The 20,268-nt window shown below is 44.4% G+C and overlaps 1 protein-coding gene across 9 annotated transcripts in view; it reads left to right on the plus strand.

Annotated features, from left to right (window-relative positions):
* Positions 1 to 445: 445 nt before the first annotated feature.
* The window catches only part of NIN (ninein), a 114,210-nt gene continuing 94,387 nt past the window's right edge, over positions 446 to 20,268 (plus strand). For 7 of the 9 annotated variants that reach the window (XR_008380875.1, XM_053596227.1, XM_053596232.1 and 4 more), the window contains exons 1-3: positions 510 to 579; positions 993 to 1,045; positions 9,002 to 9,205. Coding sequence is in view for 8 of the 9 variants with exons in the window: in XM_053596227.1 (XP_053452202.1) it covers positions 9,023 to 9,205 (183 nt within the window). In the remaining variant the exon portion in view is untranslated. Of the gene's footprint in view, positions 580 to 992; positions 1,046 to 9,001; positions 9,206 to 20,268 lie in introns of all 9 variants that reach the window. The other 2 variants (XM_053596230.1, XM_053596226.1) reach the window with 2 other exon arrangements.

Consider the following 20,268-nt stretch of genomic DNA (forward strand, 5'->3'; position numbering starts at 1 on the left):
AACCACCGCACATGTTTCCCGAGGGCTAGGAAACGCAGGGCCGCCTGGGAGCCAAAGAGGCTCCTGAACCCCCATCTTCAGGTCCCGCAGGCTGGAGGCGGGGGCCTGTCCTTTGCACAGGACTGCCGGCAGGGGATCCAGGGTGCGGGGTTCGTGCGGGCCCATTTGGAAGGAAGGGGAGGCGAACAGGCAGGGGCGAAGGGTCAGACTCGCCAGGCCCCGCAGGTCTCCCACCCCCGCACCGCCAGCCCTGGCGTTTCCAAGTTCAAATCTCCGCGGCGGGGGCTCGGCGGGGAGGGCGGCTCCGCCGGGGCCCGGGCGGCGCCTCCGGCTCCTCCCTCGGCGGCCGGGGCGGTGCGGGCCGCAGAGGAGGAGCCGCGGCTGGGCCGGCGTCGCCCTGACTCCTCCTCCCGCGCGGGCCCGGCCCTTCCTCCCAGGCGTCCAAAGCTCCGGGTGGCTGCGGCCGAGCCGGGAGCCGAGCGCGCTGGGCGCGGCCGTCCCGCCGCCGCCGCCGACCCGGAGTGCGCCAGCGGCCATGGTCCCCGCGACGGCGCGGGGCGCTTGAGCCCCCGAGACGCGGTAAGCGAGCCCAACGCCGGGCCCTCGACCCGCGACCCCGCGCACCGTCGGCGAGGCCCTGCGCGCCCGGGACCGACGGGGCCGGGGACTCGCCGGGGCTTCCCTTCCGGCCGGGGGCCTGGGCGGACGCAATCCCCGCGGGCTGGGAGGAAGCGGCGTCCCCGAGGCGGGTCGGGCCGGGTGGTTCCCGGGGGACGGGGCGGAGAGGGGGCGGGTCCGGGGGCGGGAGGATGCTCGGCTGCCGCGGCCCCCGGGAGCCGCACTTGGTAGGAGCTGCCCTTACATATGGAAATGACGCCCGCGCGGGTCCCCAGCCGCGTCCTTTTGAAGGACGCCTGCCCGGAACCGCGGCGCGGGCGGCGGAGTGTTGTCGCGCTCCTGCAGCCCTAACAAAGCGCCCTCCCTGTTCGCAGAGCTCCGGAGGCGGGCGGCCGGCTGCGCGGGCGCCCCGAGAGGCCGACAGGAGGTAGGCGAGGCGGCGGGGCGCGCGCGGACTTTGCGGGGGCCTGGGGCTTCCGCGGGTGGCCACGGGCAGGGGTTCGGGGACGCAGCGCAGAGTGCCGGGACCTGGGATGATGCCGGAGCCGAATGATGCTACCGTGCGTGGGTCCAGGAGCGAACTTGAGCTCCGGGGGGAGCAGGAAAGGTGCTGTTCTGCTGGCTCATGTCTTGTGATTGAGAACGGAAGGGAAAGCCGCGCGGGGAACCCCGAGGTGGAGCCTGGACTGCCTGTGCGGGGGTCAGCGCAGGTAGACAGACTTCCCCGGTGCAGCTGCTTAGACGGGGGAAGGAGCACGGTGACATCGGACCCCATCGCCAGACCAGCGGGGTGGAAGTGTGGAGGGCCCGGGGCCTGGGCTTCTGCGGCTGCCGGACTGGCCCCTGACACAGGACGCGCGTGTGGGAACAGTCACTGGCTAAAACACCTGCTGTGAAATTGCGAGAGATGGAGGCTGAGCCAGGTGCTTTTCCAAGCCGCAGCTCTGACAGCCCGGCGTTAAGGTACAAATAAAATGGGAGCTGGAAAGACTGTCCTACCGGATCGTGTTTCCAGACACCTGGATGTGAGGACAGAGCCCCTCTCGGTGTTGAGGAATTCCTGGGATGAGCTTGACATACAACTCAAGTCTTGAATGTATTAAATCTAAACAGATTTCCTAGTTGTCTTTTGGGACAACCAGGGCTTTGGAAGACTAGAGTCCTGATGGACTCCATCATTGCCCGAGCGGAGCTCCAGGACCTAGCCTGGTTCCCGGACTGAGCTTTCCTTTCTGTCAGTTGGCAGCTTCCCGAGGCTTGATGGTCTGCAAGGAAATTTAGTTTTTCTGTCAGCTTAATATTATTTTGATAGGTGGGTGACCTGGAATACTGGTAGGTCTTGGTCTGGAGCTGAAGGGAGCTGTGCAAATTCCCAGAGTGTGTGTAAGTGCAACAGGACAGGCTGGCTGGGAAAAAAAGTTTGTGTGCTGCAGTCTCTTTGCTGTTGATAGTGTCCTCTGGGAGGTGATGGAACTAGTAGGGAGTTTGTTTGCAGATTTATTTGCACTTGTTCTCTGGTGAGTCTTTAAAGGGAAGCAATTTGAACTGCAGTGTAGTTAAAGGGTGGGACTTAGGAATGTTCCATATGGATTGGACCTCAACAAAGATATTGCCAACCCATGGAAAAGGCTTTATGGGAGGCACAGTTTCTACATTCAAATGTCAAGGATCAGTCATTTTAACAGGTACTTGCTCAGAATGCTGTGGGTTTCTTTTTTCTTATTCCTTTTTCATTTTAGATCTGTAATGGCCCTTAATATCAAAAGGTGTTAACTGTCATGGAGTGGGAGAATAAGGCTGCAATGAATTCTGAACAGCCAATTTTCATATAGGCCGTGTTCTTATCTTGAGTCAAATGTTCACATAAATTGTTTTAAATGTCACTGCAAATGACTTTTTAAACTAACATTTCCCCAATCTTTTATGTCGATAAGGAAAATACATTTTATCAGTCTTAGATTGATGAACGGTTGGCAGGTTTAGCCAGAGCATTTTAGAGGGATTCAGACAGCAGCCCTTTCAAGGGTTTGGTTTTATAGATGCCAGTTCATTTGTAAGCCAGTAAATAAGGTGGTTTGAATTCTGGCGATTGAACTCATTATCTGTTGGGGAGGGGCTGATGGAGAGATTTCGTGAAGCTTGCAAAAAAAGATATTTTTATCCTATTTACAAATAAAACACAATCTTGAAAATATTATGGGATTGGGACACTTCTTTCCTGCAACTTATATTAACAATTCATTGTTTCATTCAAGTTTGGGGTAGAAAAATTACAAAGCATCAATACCCTAATGCTCACCTAAAAAAGAAAAATTGAAAAAATATCATTTACAGATGCAAGAAGACAAGCTTTTGTACCCTAGGGAACTATATTCATCTCTTCAGACATCCTAAGTTAATTTAAATATGGTTCAAGAAGTGAAAGTTGTTATAAGCTTTCTCTTTAAAAAAAAAAAAAAACCAACATGCAGCTCTGTTTTCTGTGTCTGTAATTTTACTTAGTAGTTGATTATATGCTATTGAATGTGCATTGTGCTGGGTTTTCTTGACCCTCCAGCAACCCTGAGTTAACTACTTGAGTAGGTAATCCACCTGGTATTAGGTTTAACAAAAGCATGGGTTGTCCATATCCTTCAGGATAGTAAAATACAAAAGCCTGTTTACATTTTAGAATAAATATTAGCAGGATTTCCTTAGTTAAATTTTTTAGTGTAGTCAGCAAAAGTGGTTAGTTTCTTTCAAATTTATTTAATATGACTTTTTTCCTGGGCAGTGGCATTTAAGCTTTTGTGTTATATTTTTAATCCACAATTTTATTTACAGTGATACTGTTGTGCTTTGGGGACCCAGCTAGAAGTGAGGTGCGGTCTGATGGTAATCAGTTTGCTGCTGAGCAGTGATGGTTTTTGGCGGAAGTCTTCTGCGTAAACTCCCAAATGGCAGCTACTCTTTTTCTGTTGAGTTTTTGCTTAAATTGAATTTATTCTTATAGCTCTTTCTTTTTATACTAGAATTAGTCCAAAATGGTAAGCTCGGAAATCTTTGCAACAGATTAAAGCATTTTCAGAAAAGAAAAAAAGAAAAGAAACACTTTAATTTGATCATTGACATTATTAGGCTCCGAGTTGCCAGTGAGAGCTAAAGGCGTAAATGCAAAGTTTTGCCAAAACAGGGTTTGTTGGTCCTCATCCCTTTGGCTCAGCTCTAAAGTAAGTAAATGTTTTACCTGACGGTCACTGCCTGGTCTGTGAACCCCCAACAGTTATGTCTGAACACTAGTCCGAAAGTGTCTATTACGATGCCCTCTCAAGGAAGGTGGCGAAGGTGACAGAGGCGTCCAGGCATTCTGCGGAGCTGTTCAGCTGCTAGACCATCTGGAAGAGCAATAAAAAGCCTGGACTAGGGGCTCTGGCATTGTGCTTGTTTGTTATTTGGTTTTCACTTGCCAGACCTTGTCCCATTTTCACTCCCTCCAACCCAGAACAGACGTCCCTTTTGGCAAGGCTGCCATTCATGCAAGTTCCCTTCGACCTGAGGTTGGACACTGTAAAATACATCAATTCACAAGTCGTCGTCGTCGTCTTCTATTTTTTTTTTTTCAGACAGAGTCTCACTGTGTCACCCTCTGTAGGTGCTGTGGCATCACAGCTCACAGCAACCTCAAACTCTTGGGCTTAAGCGATTCTCTTGCCTCAGCCTCACAAGTAGCTGGGACCACAGGCACCTGCCACGACACCCAGCTATTTTTTGTTGTTGTTGTTGTTTATATGGCCGGGCTGGTTCAAACTCACCAGCCCCAGTGCATGTGGCCGGCGCCCTAACCACTGGGCTGTGACCACCAAGCCATGTCCTCTTTATTCCAGCCGCACCTCCACTGTTTCTTTTGGAGTTCCACTTGGCACTGTGATTTCATCAGCTGGGGTAATGGACATCCTGTCAGCATCTGCAGCATTTTGGCAGCCTTGTTTTGAGTTATTTGGAAGGAAAATGCTCTGAATAATTCTCAGTAGGGGTTGTTATTGGGTGGTAAATGTTTAGATGAATGGCTCTGTGCATCTGCCTCTTATTTAAGTATCCCCAGTTACAACTCCAGAATATCCCCCACACTGGCCTTTTTATTCCAAAGGAGTCATAAAGCCTTCTCAGAGTTTGATTGAAAAGGTCGATGGTGAGGAGAGACCTGGCTTATGGCAGCCTTAATAAAACTGAAATTGTTCTTTGTAGTTTGAAAGAGGGTTTATCACTCAAACTCAACTTTCTTGATCTCTGAGAAAGATTCCTACCACTGGGGGTACCAGTGGGGTTGACTCTGGAAAGCACTGGATTGCATACATTAGGCTCTTTAATACTTGTGTATTTATTTGGGGAAAGTAATTTAACAATTCTCAATTCCTGGTCCAACACCTGTTCTTGAAGATATGGAACTCTTCATGATGATTTTTATATAAAAAATTATTACTTCCATCCCCTAAGTCCCAAAGGTGATTTAGAAAAAAAGAGAATGCTGCTTCTGTGTATCCCCAGTGCCTTGTAGGCTGTCATGACACAGTGAAGGAAGATAGGAGGAAAGAATCCCACCTCTCTCAATTCCACCTGGAAAAGTTTATGACTGAGGAATATTCCTTGGTGGTTTCTGCTACTCAGAACCGTTCAGCCAGCTAACAATAGAGGTCGAGACCAGCGGTTTGCCAGTGGTGTCATCTCGGCGGGCCCATTTGTGTGTTCTGGGTGCAGGTGTAGCATTGTTGGACAGTATAATTTAGAGTCACATTAGAGTTCAAATCTTGGCTTCACTCCCCTATGAAAAATGGTTAATTTTTCCATACTCCAATTTCTATGTCTCAAATGGGAAAACCACCATATCTACTTAAGATAATTGTGAGGACTAAGATGCCAAAATACTTGATATAAGCTGGACTCTTAGTTAAATGTTCAGAAGTTAAAAAAAAAAGCATTTCTTCTGAATTCCCAACTGTCCTTCATCCTTTTTGCTTTTATTGGACATTAAATTTATCCGTTGTCTGCCTCTAAAGGTCGAAGCTCTGACATCCCCTTATCATTCCGTAACATGATGGCGTCTGTAGACACAGCACCCTCTCTGCCCATTGCCCCTCTCCCTTCTGCAGAGTTCTCCTGAGTCTTTGAAGGTCCATCTGTGGCTGATAGGTTTAAGAGTCTCCCTCTTCAGTTTACCCCTCCTTCAATTCACCCCCAGGTGAATTCTCTTGTTGGTTTTCTCAGTTCCCCTCTTGTATTAATTTTCTCTAGGATTAGCTAATCTCACTTGCTTGTCACACGTAACCCTCAGAACCACCCTTCCCGATGGACACTATTTTTCTTATTCTGTAATCAAGGACACTGAGGAAATGTTTCAGTCCAGATTCTCCTCCAAAGTCTCATCTATAACAAATAAAGTGCAGCCGGAGTTTGCGAGTGGGTTGGCTTAGTTCCCAGCCCGCTGAAGTGAGCTCCAGACAGCTCTGCGCAGCGCGGTCTGGCACTGTTTGTTTCTATTTGGTTGTGTCTGATCCTGAAGATGCCTCTGAAAAGGGGTGGAATGGGGGAAGGAGGAGTGTGTATGTAGAAGAAACAGGAGGCACTTCACCATTTCATGGGCCCTGTTCTATTGCCCTCATTTGAGGTAACTTTCCTCTCAAAAATACCCAAATACCAAGTCCTTGATATTTACCAAGTCCCAGTGTGAAGACCAGACCGGCTGTTCTGTGCATTTGGGGGAAGATATGAAAGAAACAGAAGATGTGGTGGATCTTACCCTTAAAGGAATTTCTGCCAAGTAGAGAGAGAAAAAAAAAAATTCCTGCACATGAAATTACTGGTGAACATTTGGGGGATAATATTAACCAGTAAAAATACGTTCTGTGCCAGATGAGTACTGACGACTTGTCACCATGTGTAACAACATCTCCTAGGTGTTCCAGTCTGAGCATTTTTTCCCCAGGGGTGGGCTTCCCCCCACCCCCTTGAGTCAAAAGTATGTTTTTCTAAGCATGGTGTCTGTGGAAGGAGGAAAATCAAGAGAGTTGTAGAAGGGAAAACTATAAAATGACAGAGGTTTTATTTATGCAAATACAGTGACCTCCCAAAGACTGGGGCATGATAGTTTATCAAATTCAATGCAGCAGATAAGATCAGGAATTCTCGGTACATTGTGACTTTTATTGCTGTGTTTTGTTGGTTTAGATCAGGGGTCCTCAAACCGCACCCCTGGGCCACATGAGGCAGTGTGATTGTATTTGTTCCTGTTTTGTTTTTTTACTTCAAAATAAGATATGTACAGTGTGCATAGGAATTTGTTCATAGTTTTTTTTTTTTTTTTTAAACTATAGTCCGGCCCTCCAACGGTTTGAGGAACAGTGAACTGGCCCCCTGTTTAAAAAGTTTGAGGACCCTTGGTTTAGATGGACAAATTCCTTTTCAATTTTGAAAAAGGGAAGTCTTAGAATTATTTTGCTTTGCATTTCTAAACATACATAGAAAACCAAGCAAAAGCAGAGTCATGTGGTGTTTCTGAAGTTGGTCCGATTAGAGCCTCAGAGTGAGACTGAGTTCTGTGGCAACGCTGAAAGCCCCAGCACATCTTGGGGACTCTAAGTGAATCTCATTGGCCAATCCATGGCCTTGTCTGAATTCTTAACTCTTGTGGTGTTGATAACACCTTGGTGTTTCTTTCTGGATGGTTTGATGTTTATATAGCACTCTCAACTTATTTTGAAAACATTTACATAGTGATTAGTTAACCCAACAGACCAACCCTGGGAGGACAGCCAGAGCCAGCAAGCAGCACCTTAGTAACAGAAAAGCTGATAATTAGGAGACCAGGAGACCGGACCAAAACTATGCGCCACTTGGCTTTATGGAGTGTCCCCAGTAAAAACTGAGCCATGAGGCAGAGCTTTACATTCATCTTCTGAGTTCATGTAGTTCCACTGAAACCCTTGGGAAGATTGTGGCCCTGTTCTGCCTTGTCAAATGCTGAACAGCTGTGTGTAGAAAGGAGGTGGCTACACTCCCCCAGCAGCACTGATCTCCTACAGAAAGCTTTCATTTTCAGTTCTGGCCACCTTCAACATCTTAGTTCCATGTCTCCCATGTTATCACGATCTCTCTCTAGGTGAGAGAATTTTCTTTTTCCTTTTTTTTTTTTTTAATTTTTTAAAATTTGATTAAATTAATTAATTAATTTATTTATTTTGGAGACAGAGCCTCAAGCTGTCGCCCTGGGTAGAGTGCTGTGACATCACAGCTCACAGCAACCTCCAACTCCTGAGAGAGTTTTCTTTAACCTGGCTTGGATTCATTCAAGGTGCTGGGTTAGTGAAAGGCACTGCTTTTCATAGCCCCGGGGGGGAGCTCTGCTGCGGAGGGCTGAGGTCATGGTCTCCAGGGCATATGTTCCCTGGCCTCCATTGCCTCATCGAGAGAGCACCTTCAGATGCGCGGGGCTTCAGGCTGTCACTGGAAGGTCCCACACATGGAATTATTGTGCAAGAAGAAAAGCCTAGATTTCTTTCTTAAAGTACAAGGTATCTGGAATTTTATGATGTCTACTTTTAGCAAAAATGACCCTGAGAGCTATTGATTCTGAGTTGGGGCTGAGCCTCAGGAATGTGGCCAAATGGAAGGATCAGAGAGATGGCAGACAGGGGAGGCTCCCTGGGACCCTGTCAGTATACATCAGCCAGTCTGTGGTTCCTTCAGACCTCCCTGTCTGAGAGGTTATGATTGTGTTTTCCCCTTTTCTCCAGGCAACTAAGTCTTACCTAACTCCCTGGGACTAAAATGAGCTCCCGGGAATACTCTCTGTCACACCTTATGTAATTGCACTAAGGAAGCTAATTGAACTGCTTTTTGAGGAACTCGTGTAAGAGGCATTTAGTCTCTTGTAAACAAGGAGGTGGTTTTGCAGCTGGTTCATCCAGTGCTACCGCCAGGCAGAACAAAGCAGAACTCATCAGCCCGGCTGCCCTGGCACCTGGTAACATCTGGCCAGGTGGTCTGCAGCTTGCCCACCTGTGCACATCTGAACAGCCTTGCTGTCGGAAGTGGCTTTGCACCTTCTTTAAGTCCTGGGCCAGAAGCTCCACTGGAAAACAGCTGTCAGCCTTGAGCTTGACAGTCTGGCCATCAGTCCAGGGACCAGGCTGGAGAGGAGGGCATCTTTCTGCCTTAACGACCCCCTCCTTCTGGTAACATTACCCCTAGGGTGATGGACCTATGGGTGCATCCCCAGTGTGGACCCTGGAGAGGCCAGAAAGAGAGTGGAGACCATCTGGGGGGACTGGGGGCTAGGGAGGTGAGTGTGCCTGAGGTGACCAGGCTTCAGGGGGCCGCCACAACCTGTCCTTGTCTCCGCCCTGCACAGGTGAGCGCCGTGGGCTATGGGATGGATGAGGTGGAGCAGGACCAGTATGTGGCCCGACTCAAGGAGCTGTTTGACAGTTTTGACACGACGGGCACCGGGTCTCTGGGGCAGGAGGAACTCACTGACCTTTGCCACATGTTGAGCTTGGAGGAGGTGGCCCCAGTGCTGCAACAGACTCTACTTCAGGACAACCTCTTGGGCAGGGTAAGGTCTGGGGAGAACGCGGCCTGTGGGGAGTGGGGTGTGGTTTCTGTCGGGGTGCTGGGGGTGGGGCAGACCATGTGGGGTACGGCTGGCTTCTGGTACTGTGGCTAAAAAGAAGGGTGCAGCGGGCGTGACATAACAGTGCAGTTTGCCCAGGTGACAGGGCCTACTTTAATTCCTCCTCTGGAATTAAGGTGTCACTGAGCATCTTAAATAAAGAGAGAAAAAGCAGTAAGAAGAGGGTGTTTTCCAACTTTTGTCCTCCATGGGTTATTTTATTCTCTCCATTCATTACTGGGACAGGAAGAGGAGGGTGAGGTTTCCCCTGAAGAGGAGTCTGCAGCAAGAAAACTGCCATTCACAGGAAGAGCAGATTTCTGTTTTGACTTTTACTTCCAACAAAGTTGCTTCTTGTGTGGATTGTTTCCGGGTGTAGAGTTAAACCTTCCACTCAGGGAGCAAGACGGGGGTTAAGAGAATACAGTGCAGGTTCACTTAAAACCCAGCACGCCTCGCTCCCAGCAGGGGTCCGTGGGTGCCCATGTTAGTGTCTATGTTTGACAACAAATGGTTGTTTTTGCTCCATAGATCAAGTCACAGATATGAGGAAGAGAAGAGAAGGGATCTTTTTCTTGCTGCTATATAGTGGGAAGGCCACCAGACCCATCATGACATGAGATTGTCCTCAGTTCTCATAATTAAGGGCATCGTTTATGTGGCTTTGCAATGAGCCTCTCACTGCTGGTTTTTGGAATGGTTGAGAGATGGACAATGCTTTTGAGTTCCCCTGCTTTCCTTGCTGACACTTTGTAGACAGTGGTTTTCATCTCGTGGTGTACATTGAGGAAGCAGTCATGAACCTTAACTTTATTCTAGCATCGGCACTTCCGTGTGTTCGTTTTATTTTCGCTGTCTTTTAGCTGACAGGGGGGTCAATGACATCAGAGATAGCACCATGTATGGGCTTTCTGTGACCTGAGATAGGAGTAGCGATCATCCTGAAATTCATGTGCAAGCAATGATATTCTCAGAGGCTTGGCAATAGGAGTGTGGCACTAAACAGGGCTCTCACTTAAAGAAAAAAAAAAAGTGAGTTCTTAGCAAAAATTGGGGCTGGCTGTTCTTGGCCACTTTGGGGGGAATTAGCTGCTTATGAATACATGTGATCCCTGTAAAATGCTAAAAATCTTGCTTAAGGTATCTTAAAATGGGAGTTTTGAAGTTTGAATCATTTGCTTCTCATAACTTCATGCACTCAGATGTTTCTGAGTCCTGCCTCAGTCTTAGCCACTGGAACAAAAGAAGGGCGTCTCCCAGTGTGGTCCTTGGGGATTTCAGGCCTTTGGTGTCTAAGGAATAATATCAGAGGCTGAATCTGTTGTAATGCTTAGTAAAGCCTGAGAAGACACAATGCAATTTCAAGTTTTTTTCCTTGAGAGGTTTTCTTAGAGTTTGCATGAATACGGAATCCTCGGCCCTAAACAGATCTCATCTTGGCAGCCGATTAACAGTTTTCTTCCTCTCCTGATATTGCACGTTTTTGCCCTCCTTCGGTATGATGACCCAGGGAACAGTTATCGATTGATTTGTTAATGGCTTGACACCACCAGCCTGCTTTGCACATTTGGTATTTACCTGAATGAGGGATCCCTAAATGGTCTGTAGCGTGATATTTACTGAGTGAGCCAGTGATGAAAGTTAAATACTTGTATGTATATTGATCTCACGTGGGAGGTCCCTGGAGATTGGAGAACAGGGTTGGCATGCATTAATGCACAACTGTTCAATTTGCATTTTTTATGAGACTGAATTATTCTCGGATAATCACACAGAATTGGCCATATGCTGTTGAGATATTCTCTACGGTCTGTATTTTAAAATTATAAGGAAAAGATGCCTTAGGATTCACTGAAGCAATCCAAGTGCTATCACTTTCATGACATACTGAGTAGGGATCATAAGTTATAAAATTATAATTTGTTTTTAGTGCCTTTTTTTCTCTTTAGAAAGTATTTAAAGAAAAAATTTACAAGGGTTAGCAGCTTGGTTTAATAAAAAAGGAGAAAGAAAGGGGTAGCGTGACCAATCTGAACATGTTCATCTGTTCATTAATTCAACAAACACGCACTGTGTGCGTTCTGCCCGCCAGCCATTCTCTCAATCTTATGGTATGGAAGCAACTTATTTATAGTTTATTGTAAGCTGCACTTTTCCACATACTGGTTTTTGGATGCATTAGTATCTATCAGCTTCCTGGATGTTTATGCCTTTAATTTTTGTCTTTTAAATCTTAGTATAATTTTTCAATAAAACAAAGCTTCCAAGTCACCTCTCTTGGATTTGGGGTGCAGTAAACATTTTTCTTGAAAAACAAAATAAAAAGTACTGTCCCTGTCAGCCGAGAATATTATGATAATATTATCTATTGATTTTTAAATTTTATAATCCATCTTCAATAGCACGTGTGTGTGTTTTAAGCCTAATGTTCATTCGTTCTTTCTTTGTTTCTTGTTTCTCTCTCTCTTTCTTTTCTTCTTTCTTTCAAGACAGAGTCTTACTCTGTCACTCAGGATAGAGTGCTGTGGTGTCACAGCTCACAGCATCCTCAAATTCTTGGGCTCCAGCAATCCTCCTGCCTCAGCCTTCTGAGTAGCTGGGACTACAGGCACCCACCAAAATGGCTGGCTATTTTTTTCCATTTTTAGTAGAGATGGGGTCTTATGCTTGCTCAGGCTGGTCTCAAACTCCTGAGCTAAGGTGATCCACTTGCCTGGGACTCCCAGAGTCCTGGGATTAGGGGCGTGAGCCACTGTGACCGGCCTGACTAATGTTTCTTTTAACAGCTATTAAGGAAGTAACTTAAATTGGCTTGCCTTTCTATGCATTTTACTAGTAGGTCATTTCCTCTAAAGTTATATTTCCATTTATCTACCTTGCTTTATAGTTTGAAGCCATCCATATTCATTCACTTGAGTATGGTGGTTACTACCAAATGTTTGAAATGCCTAAAGCATATATGTAGGTCCCTGATTTGAAAAGGAAAGGGGACGTTGCTGATGTTTCCTGCCAGGTTATCAACGTGCCCCATCCATCTTTGTCACCAGTGAAGCACTTGTCAGTGGTGGGAGGCCTGGGGCTCCTCAAGACACTGAAGAACTGACACCTGGCAGGTGAATAGTACAGGGAGCAGGTACTATAAAACTCTGAGAAAAGGAACCATGATACCAACTGTAGGTACTTTTTCTTGTCTCTTTCAAATGAAGTGTTTCCACATGCCTTTCTCTCTTCTATTGGAAATCAGGACATAAAAAAGACAATTTGCTTTGGTTTTTTTGAAGCCCTTAGTTATATTCAGTTTTCAAACTGGGTTTTCGTTTCCTTATGCTAGCTACCAACTTTGAGACAAAATAACCTCCTAACATTCTGAAGAATTTCATTGCCATAGTCTTTAATGTGAATTTGGATGCTGACATGCTCCATGGCCTAGCCCTCTGTACAATAAAAAATAAGCCACCTGCTGACAGGTCTCTCCCTTGGCTTCCAAAGAGTCCCATAGGTATATGGACTTTGGTTGTCAAAGGCACTGTTTAGTATTAATTTTTTAAATTTATTTATTAGAGATGGGGTCTCACTATGTTGCCCAGGCTAAACTCAAAACTCCTAGGCTCAAGTGATCTCAGCCTGTGTCAGCCTCCCAAGTAGCTGGGAGCATAGCCATAGGCACAGGCCAGAACACCCAGCTAATTAGTATTAACATTTCATAGCTGTATAAATAGGTACTTTAGCTCAGCCTTCCCACCTTTCATTTTAAAGTGCTTGGGGGTTTTTTAATGTCATGATTAACTTCATATGGTAGATTTGTTTATTTGTTTTCAACTCATTAAAAGCTTTAAAAGGTTTCTTTCTCTTATACATATTTATTTGTTTGCTTATTTATTTATTTATTTTTTTTTTTTTCCAGACAGCGTCTCACCCTGTCACCCTGGGTAGAGTGCTATGGCGTCATGATAGCTCACAGCAACCTCAAACTCTTGGGCTTGAGCAATCCTCCTGCCTCAGCCGGGACTACACCATGCACCACCATGCTTGGATAGTTTTTCTATTTTTTCTTTAAGCTAACATTTTTTCCTAATTTTTTTTTTTTAATTATTAAATCATAGCTGTGTACATTAGTGCAATCAAGGGGTACAATGTACTGGTTTCATAAACAATCTGAAATAGTCTCATCAAACTGTTAACGTAGCCTTCATGGCATTTTCTCAGTTATTATATGTAGACATTTGTATTCTGCCTTTAGTAAGTTTCACCTGTACCCATTCTAAGATGCACCGTAGGTGTGGCCCCACCCATTACTCTCCCTCCACCAAAACCTCCCCCCTCCCTTCCCCTTCCTTGGCCCTTTCCCCATAGTCTTGTGCTATAGTTGGGTTATAGCCTTCATATGAAAGCTATAATTTAGCTTCATAGTAGGGCTGAGTACATTGGATACTTTTTCTTCCGTTCCTGAGATACTTTGCTAAGAAGAATATGTTCCAGCTCCATCCATGTAAACATGAAAGAGGTAAAGTCTCCATCTTTCTTTAAGGCTGCATAATATTCCATGGTATACATGTACCACAATTTGCTAGTCCATTCGTGGGTGGATGGGCACTTGGGCTTCTTTCATGACTTAGCAATTATGAATTGGGCTGCAATAAACATTCTGGTACAGATGTCTTTGTTATATTGTGACTTTTGGTCTTCTGGGTATAAACCTAGTAAAGGAATTATAGGATCGAATGGCAGGTCTATTTTTAGGTCTCTAAGTATTCTCCAAACATCCTTCCAGAAGGAACATATTAGTGTGCATTCCCACCAGCAGTGTAGAAGTGTGCCCTTTTCTCCACATCCACGCCAACATTTCTGGTTTTGGGATTTTGTTATGTGGGCTACTCTTACTGGGGTTAGGTGGTATCTCAAAGTAGTTTTGATTTGCATTTCTCTGATGATTAAGGATGATGAGCTTTTTTTCATGTGTCTGTAGATCATGCATCTGTCTTCTTTAGAGAAGTTTCTGTTCAAGTCCCTTGCCCACCCTGAAATGGGATCACGTGTTCTTTTCTTGCTCATACATTTGAGTTCTCTGGGGATTCTGGTTATTAGACCATTATTGGAAATATTATTGGAAAAAACCTGCAAATATTTTCTCCCATTCTGAGGGCTGTCTGCTTGCTTTACTTACTATGTTCTTGGCTGTGCAGAAGCTTTTTAGTTTGATCAGGTCCCAGTAGTGTATTTTTGATACTGCTTCAATTGCCTGGGGTGTTGTCCTCATAAAATATTCACCCAGGCCGATTCCTTCAAGAGTTTTCCCTGCACTTTCTTCAAGTATTTTTATAGTTTCATGTCTTAAGTTTAAATCTTTTATCCAGTGAGAGTCTATCTTAGTTAATGGTGAAAGGTGTGGGTCTAGTTTCAATCTTCTATAGGTTGCCAGCCAGTTCACCCAGCACCATTTGTTAAATAGGGCATCTTTTCCCCACTGAATGTTTTTAATTGGCTTGTCAAAGATCAAATAATGGTAAGTAGCTGGATCCATCTCTTGGTTCTCTATTCTGTTCCAGACATCTACTTCTCTGTTTTTCTGCCAATACCATGCTGTTTTGATCACTATCGATTTATAATACAGTCTCAGGTATGGTAGCATGATTCCTCCTGCTGTGTTTTTATTGCTGAGTAATGTTCTGGCTATTCGAGGTTTTTTCTGATTCCATATAAAATGAAGTATTATTTTTTCAAGATCTTTAAAATATGACAATGGGGCTTTAATAGGAATTGCATTAAAATTATATATTGCTTTGGGTAGTATAGACATTTTAACAATGTTGATTCTTCCCAGCCATGAGCATGGTATGTTTTTCCATTTGTTAACATCTTCAGCTATTTCTTTTCTTAAAGTTTCATAGTTCTCTTTGTAGAGATCTTTCACATCCTTTGTTAGGTGTACTCCCAAGTATTTCATCATCTTTGGCACTACTGTGAAAGGAATAGAGTCCTTGACTGTTTTTCGGCTTGGTTATTGTTGGTATATATAAAGGCTACAGATTTATGGGTGTTGATTTTGTATCCTGAGACATTGCTGTATTCCTTGATCACTTCTAAAAGTTTTGTAGTAGAATCCCTGGTGTTTTCCAGATATACAATCATATCATCTGTGAAGAGTGAAAGTTTGATCTCTTCTGACCCTATGTGGATACCCTTGATAGCCTTTTCTTCCCTAATTGCAATGGCTAAAACTTCCATTACAATGTTAAAGAGCAATGGAGACAATGGGCAACCTCTCCTGGTTCCTGATCTAAGTGGAATTTAACTCCATTGACTACGATATTAGCTGTGGGTTTGCTGTAGATGGCCTCTATTAGTTTAAGAAATGTCCCTTCTATACCAATTTTCTTAAGTGTTCTGATCATGAAGGGTGCTGGATATTATCAAAAGCTTTTTCTGCATCAATTGAAAGAATCGTATGGTCCTTATTTTTTAGTTTGTTTATGTGCTGAATTACATTTATAGATTTACGTATATTGAACCAGCCTTGAGACCCTGGGATAAATCCCACTTGGTGGTGGTGTATAATTTTTTTGATGTGTTGTTGGATTCTGTTTGTTAGGATCTTATTGAGTATTTTAGCATCAATATTCATTAGTGATATTGGTCTATAATTTTCTTTTCTTGTTGGGTCTTTCCCTGGTTTGGGAATCAAGGTGATGTTTGCTTCATAGAATGTATTGGGTGATATTCCTTCTTTTTCTATATTTTGGAAGAGGTTTAGTAGTATAGGTACTAGTTCTTGAAAGTTTTGGTAGAATTCTGACGTAAAGCCATCTGGTCCTGGGCTTTTCTTTTTAGGGAGATTTTGTATAGTTGATGCTATTTCAGAACTTGATATAGGCCTGTTCAACATTTTCACTTCATTCTGGCTAAGTCTTGAAAGGTGGCATACTTCCAGATATCGGTTGATTTCTTTCAAATTTTCATATTTCTGAACGTAGAGTTTCTTGTAGTATTCGTTAAGGATTTTTTGAATTTCTAAGGGGTCTGTTGTTATTTCATCGTTATCATTTCTGATTGATGAAATTAGAGATTTTATTCTTTTTTTTCGTGGTGAGTTTGGCCAAAGGTTTATCTATTTTATTGATCTTTTCAAAAAAATAACTTTTTGATTTATTGATCTGTTATATAATTCTTTTGTTTTCAATTTCATTTAATTCTACTCTGATTTTGGTTATTTCTTTTTTTCTAATGCGTTTGGGGTTGGAGTGTTCTTCCTTCTCCAGTTACTTGGGATGTCCCATTAAGTTATTAACTTCCTCTCTTTGCGTTTTCTTGAGGAAGGCTTGCAGTGCTATAAATTTCCCTCTTAGGACTGCCTTTGCAGTATCCCAGAGGTCCTGGTAATTCATGTCTTGATTGTTGTTGTGTTCCAAAAATTTGGTGATTTCCTTCTTAATCTCGTCTATAACCCATCTATCCCTCAGCATAAGGTTGTTTAGCTTCCATGTTTTTGTATGGGTATGCAGGTTCCTGTTGTTATTGAGTTCAACTTTTATTCCATGATGGTCTGAGAAGATGCAAGGAATAATTTCTGTTTTTTTTTAAATTTGCTGAGGTTATATTTGTGGCCTAGGATGTGGTCCATTTTGGAGTATGTTCCGTGGGCTGATGAGAAGATGGTGTATTCAGTTTTTTTGGATGAAATGTTCTGTAGATGTCTGTTAAATCCAGATGTTGAATGATTAAGTTTAAATCTAAAATTTCTTGGCTTAGCTTCTTTTGGGGGGATCTATCCAGCACTGCTAAAGGGGTGTTAAAATCTCCAACTGCTGTGGAACTGAAGGAAATCAAGTTGCTCATGTCTGTTAGAGTTTCTCTTATAAATTGAGGTGCAGAGTTCTGGTTGGGTGCATAAATATTAATAATTGAAATCTCATATTGAATATTACCTTTAACAAATATGAAGTGTCCATCCTTATCCTTCCTTATTACGGTTGGTTTAAAGCCTATTGCATCTGTGAATAGGATTGCAATGCCTGCTTTTTTCTGCTTTCCATTTGCCTGGAGTATAGATGACCATCCTTTCACCTTGAGTCTATATTTGTCTTTTAATGTAAGATGAGATTCTTGTATGCAGCAGATATCTGGCTTGAGTTTTTGTATCTAGTCAGCCAACCTGTGCCTCTTTAGAGGACATTTTAAACCATTCACATTAATTGAGAATATTGATAAGCCTTTTGAGATTCCAGTGGACATTTTTAATCCTTTTGCGACTGTGGAAGTTGGAATTTGATCAAAATTTTCTGGGTGGGTTTACTTTTGTGGTGGAGGGTTACGCTGTCTTTATGAAGGATAGGTCTGAGAATATCTTGGAGAGCTGGTTTAGTTATGGCAAATTTCTTCAACATGTGAATGTCATTAAAGTATTTAATTTCTCCATCATAAATGAAACTCAGTTTAACTGGGTACAGGATTCTGGTTGAAAGTTATTTTGTTTTAGGAGATTAAAAGTCGATGACCATCCTCTTCTAGCTTGAAAGGTTTCAGCAGAGATCTGTAGTTATTCTAATATTCTTGCCCTTATAGGTGATTCTGCTTTCAGAATTTTCTCCTTCATATTAACTTTAGTGAAATTGATTATGATGTGTCTGGGGGATGTCTTATTTGGATTAAGTCATGCTGGAGTTCTGAAACTGTCTGCGTTCTGAATTTCAGAATCTCTTGGCATGTCTGGAAAGTTCTCCTTCATAATCTCATGGAGAAGAGACTCTGTGCCTTGCAAAGCCACTTTGTCGCTTTCAGGGATCCCTATAAGACGAATATTGGTTTTCTTTGAATTATCCCAGAGCTCTCTGAGAGAGCGATCTGTTTTTGCCCTCCATTTCTCCTCCTCTTTGAGAGTTTGGGAGCATTTGAAAGCTTGTCTTCAATGTCAGAAATTCTTCTGCTTGCTCCATTCTGTTACTGGGGGATTCTACTGTGTTTCTCAGATCTTTGAGGGCTGCAACTTCTTGTCTCAGTGTGTCAAAATCTTTGGTCATTTGGTCTTTGAATGTGTTGAATTCTTGAGATATCTTTTGGGTTACTGCTTGGAATTCTAATTCGATCTTATTTGCTATCTAGATACTGAATTCGATTTCTGACATCTCAGCTATTTGTTCGTGCATGGGATCTTGTGCTGTGTCTGCCCCATTGATCCTTTGGGGCAGTTGATCCACTCTGATTATTCATATTGCCAGAGTTTTTCTGTTGATTTCACCTCATGATTGTTTTTCACCATTGCCTCTGGCCATCCTCAGAGTTGGGGAGGTGTCTCTCTAATATTAGACTCCAGCGGGATCATTCTAATGTTGCTGGATCTTTGTAGGGAGTGACCCTGTGTAGTTCCTCTCGGGCTGCCCCAGCCTGGGAGTTCTGGTTGTGGAGGCGGCTTTGGAGTGTGACACACCTGGATCCAGCAACAGGGCGGAAGATGGTGCGCACGGTTCTGGGAGTGCCTGGCATCCAGCGACTTTGGCACAGAGAGCCCAAGGCTCCAGCAGGAGAAGGGCTCTGTGCAGAGGCAGGGAGGGCTCCAGAGGGCACGCAGCTACCCGAGTCCCTGGCCTGATGAGCCGGCCGGTGTGGAGGCAGGAAGGGTACAGGAGGGAGGACGCAGGGTTGCGTGGCTCCTGCAGTTCCTGGTCAGGTCATGCGGAGGCCCGGCAGGCGCGGGTCACAGATCTGGGGTTGCAGCACAGCTCTTATGGAGGTCTGGGAGGCACCAAGCCCAGGGGATTGAGGTTGTATGAGCTGTGACACCACGGCACTCTACCCAGGGCAACAGCCCCAGGCTCTAGGGTGCCAAAACCGGTCTCACTCTGCCCCTGAGGGTTAAGGCTGTAGGGCAGCTCAGTCCCCACCTTTAGGCTGCTCAGTCACTAGGTTACTAGCTCTTGCCCCGATCCTTGCTCTGCGACCCTGAGGGCGGAGCTTGCCAGGACAGTTCTCTTACAATGCCTCCCTGCCGCCCACAGCCGAACACTGTTAGCTCCGTCCAGCTCAACAGCTCAGTCTGGGGCCCTAGACAATGCCCAAAGTTCTCCACACTCCTGCTCAACCTCTCCCCAGGGCAGTTCAACTGAATGCCAAGTCCAAAAATACCGAAACGGTTCATAGGTAAGGCCTTTCCAGTTTGCAGTCTCACTGCTGCTTATACTTACGGCTGCCAGCAGGATTAGGTCTATTGGACACACGCAACCACTTAACAGTTTTCCACTGTTTTTGTCCTCCTCTTGGGGTCCAGAAGTCTCTTGCTGACTCCCTGTATCCTCAAAGGGATGATTATAAGCAGATCCCACCAGCCAGAGATGCCTGGAGTCTTATCTCCCCAGACTCACCGTGCCCAGGTGCAGGGAAGCTGTTACTCAGCCGCCATCTTGGATTGTTCTAGTTTTTCTATTTTTATTAGAGATGGGTCTTGCTCTTGTTCAGGCTGGTATCTAATTCCTGAGCTCAGGTGATTCTTCCACCTCAGCCTCCCAGAATGCTGGGATTACAGGCGTGAGCCACCTGTACATATTTTAATCATTTGAAGAGTAAACCCCAAGTTAAGTTCTTCCTGTGAAGGACTATTTGGACTTATTCTTTGTGTGTGCAAAATTGTGCTCAGTCATCAAGTAGTGTCTACCCCATGATGGCACCACTTACTTATATTTATAACCACGACTGTGTTCCCTCTGTACCTATTGGAAGGAAAGGTGGATCCTTTCTCACTATCTCTCAAATGTCTAAACATTTGCTTTGTCTTAGTGGTTAACACGGTTTAACTGGAAATGGTGGGCGTGATTTTTGTTTTCTGAATTCCCATGTTGGTCTTGTGACTCTGGGTAAACCATCATTCCTTTACAGGAATCTCATTTGGGGTTGATGTGAACTCCTAAAGGTCTGTGGTTCTCCCTTTATAGATAAGAAGATCTTCTTATTAGGAGGCTGCTGAACTTGCTTCTATTCTGTGTTAATACTTTCTCATCAAACCCATTGTGAAATTAGGT

This window comes from Nycticebus coucang, chromosome 6, assembly GCF_027406575.1.
Source record: "Nycticebus coucang isolate mNycCou1 chromosome 6, mNycCou1.pri, whole genome shotgun sequence".
Taxonomy (NCBI): Eukaryota; Metazoa; Chordata; class Mammalia; order Primates; family Lorisidae; genus Nycticebus; species Nycticebus coucang.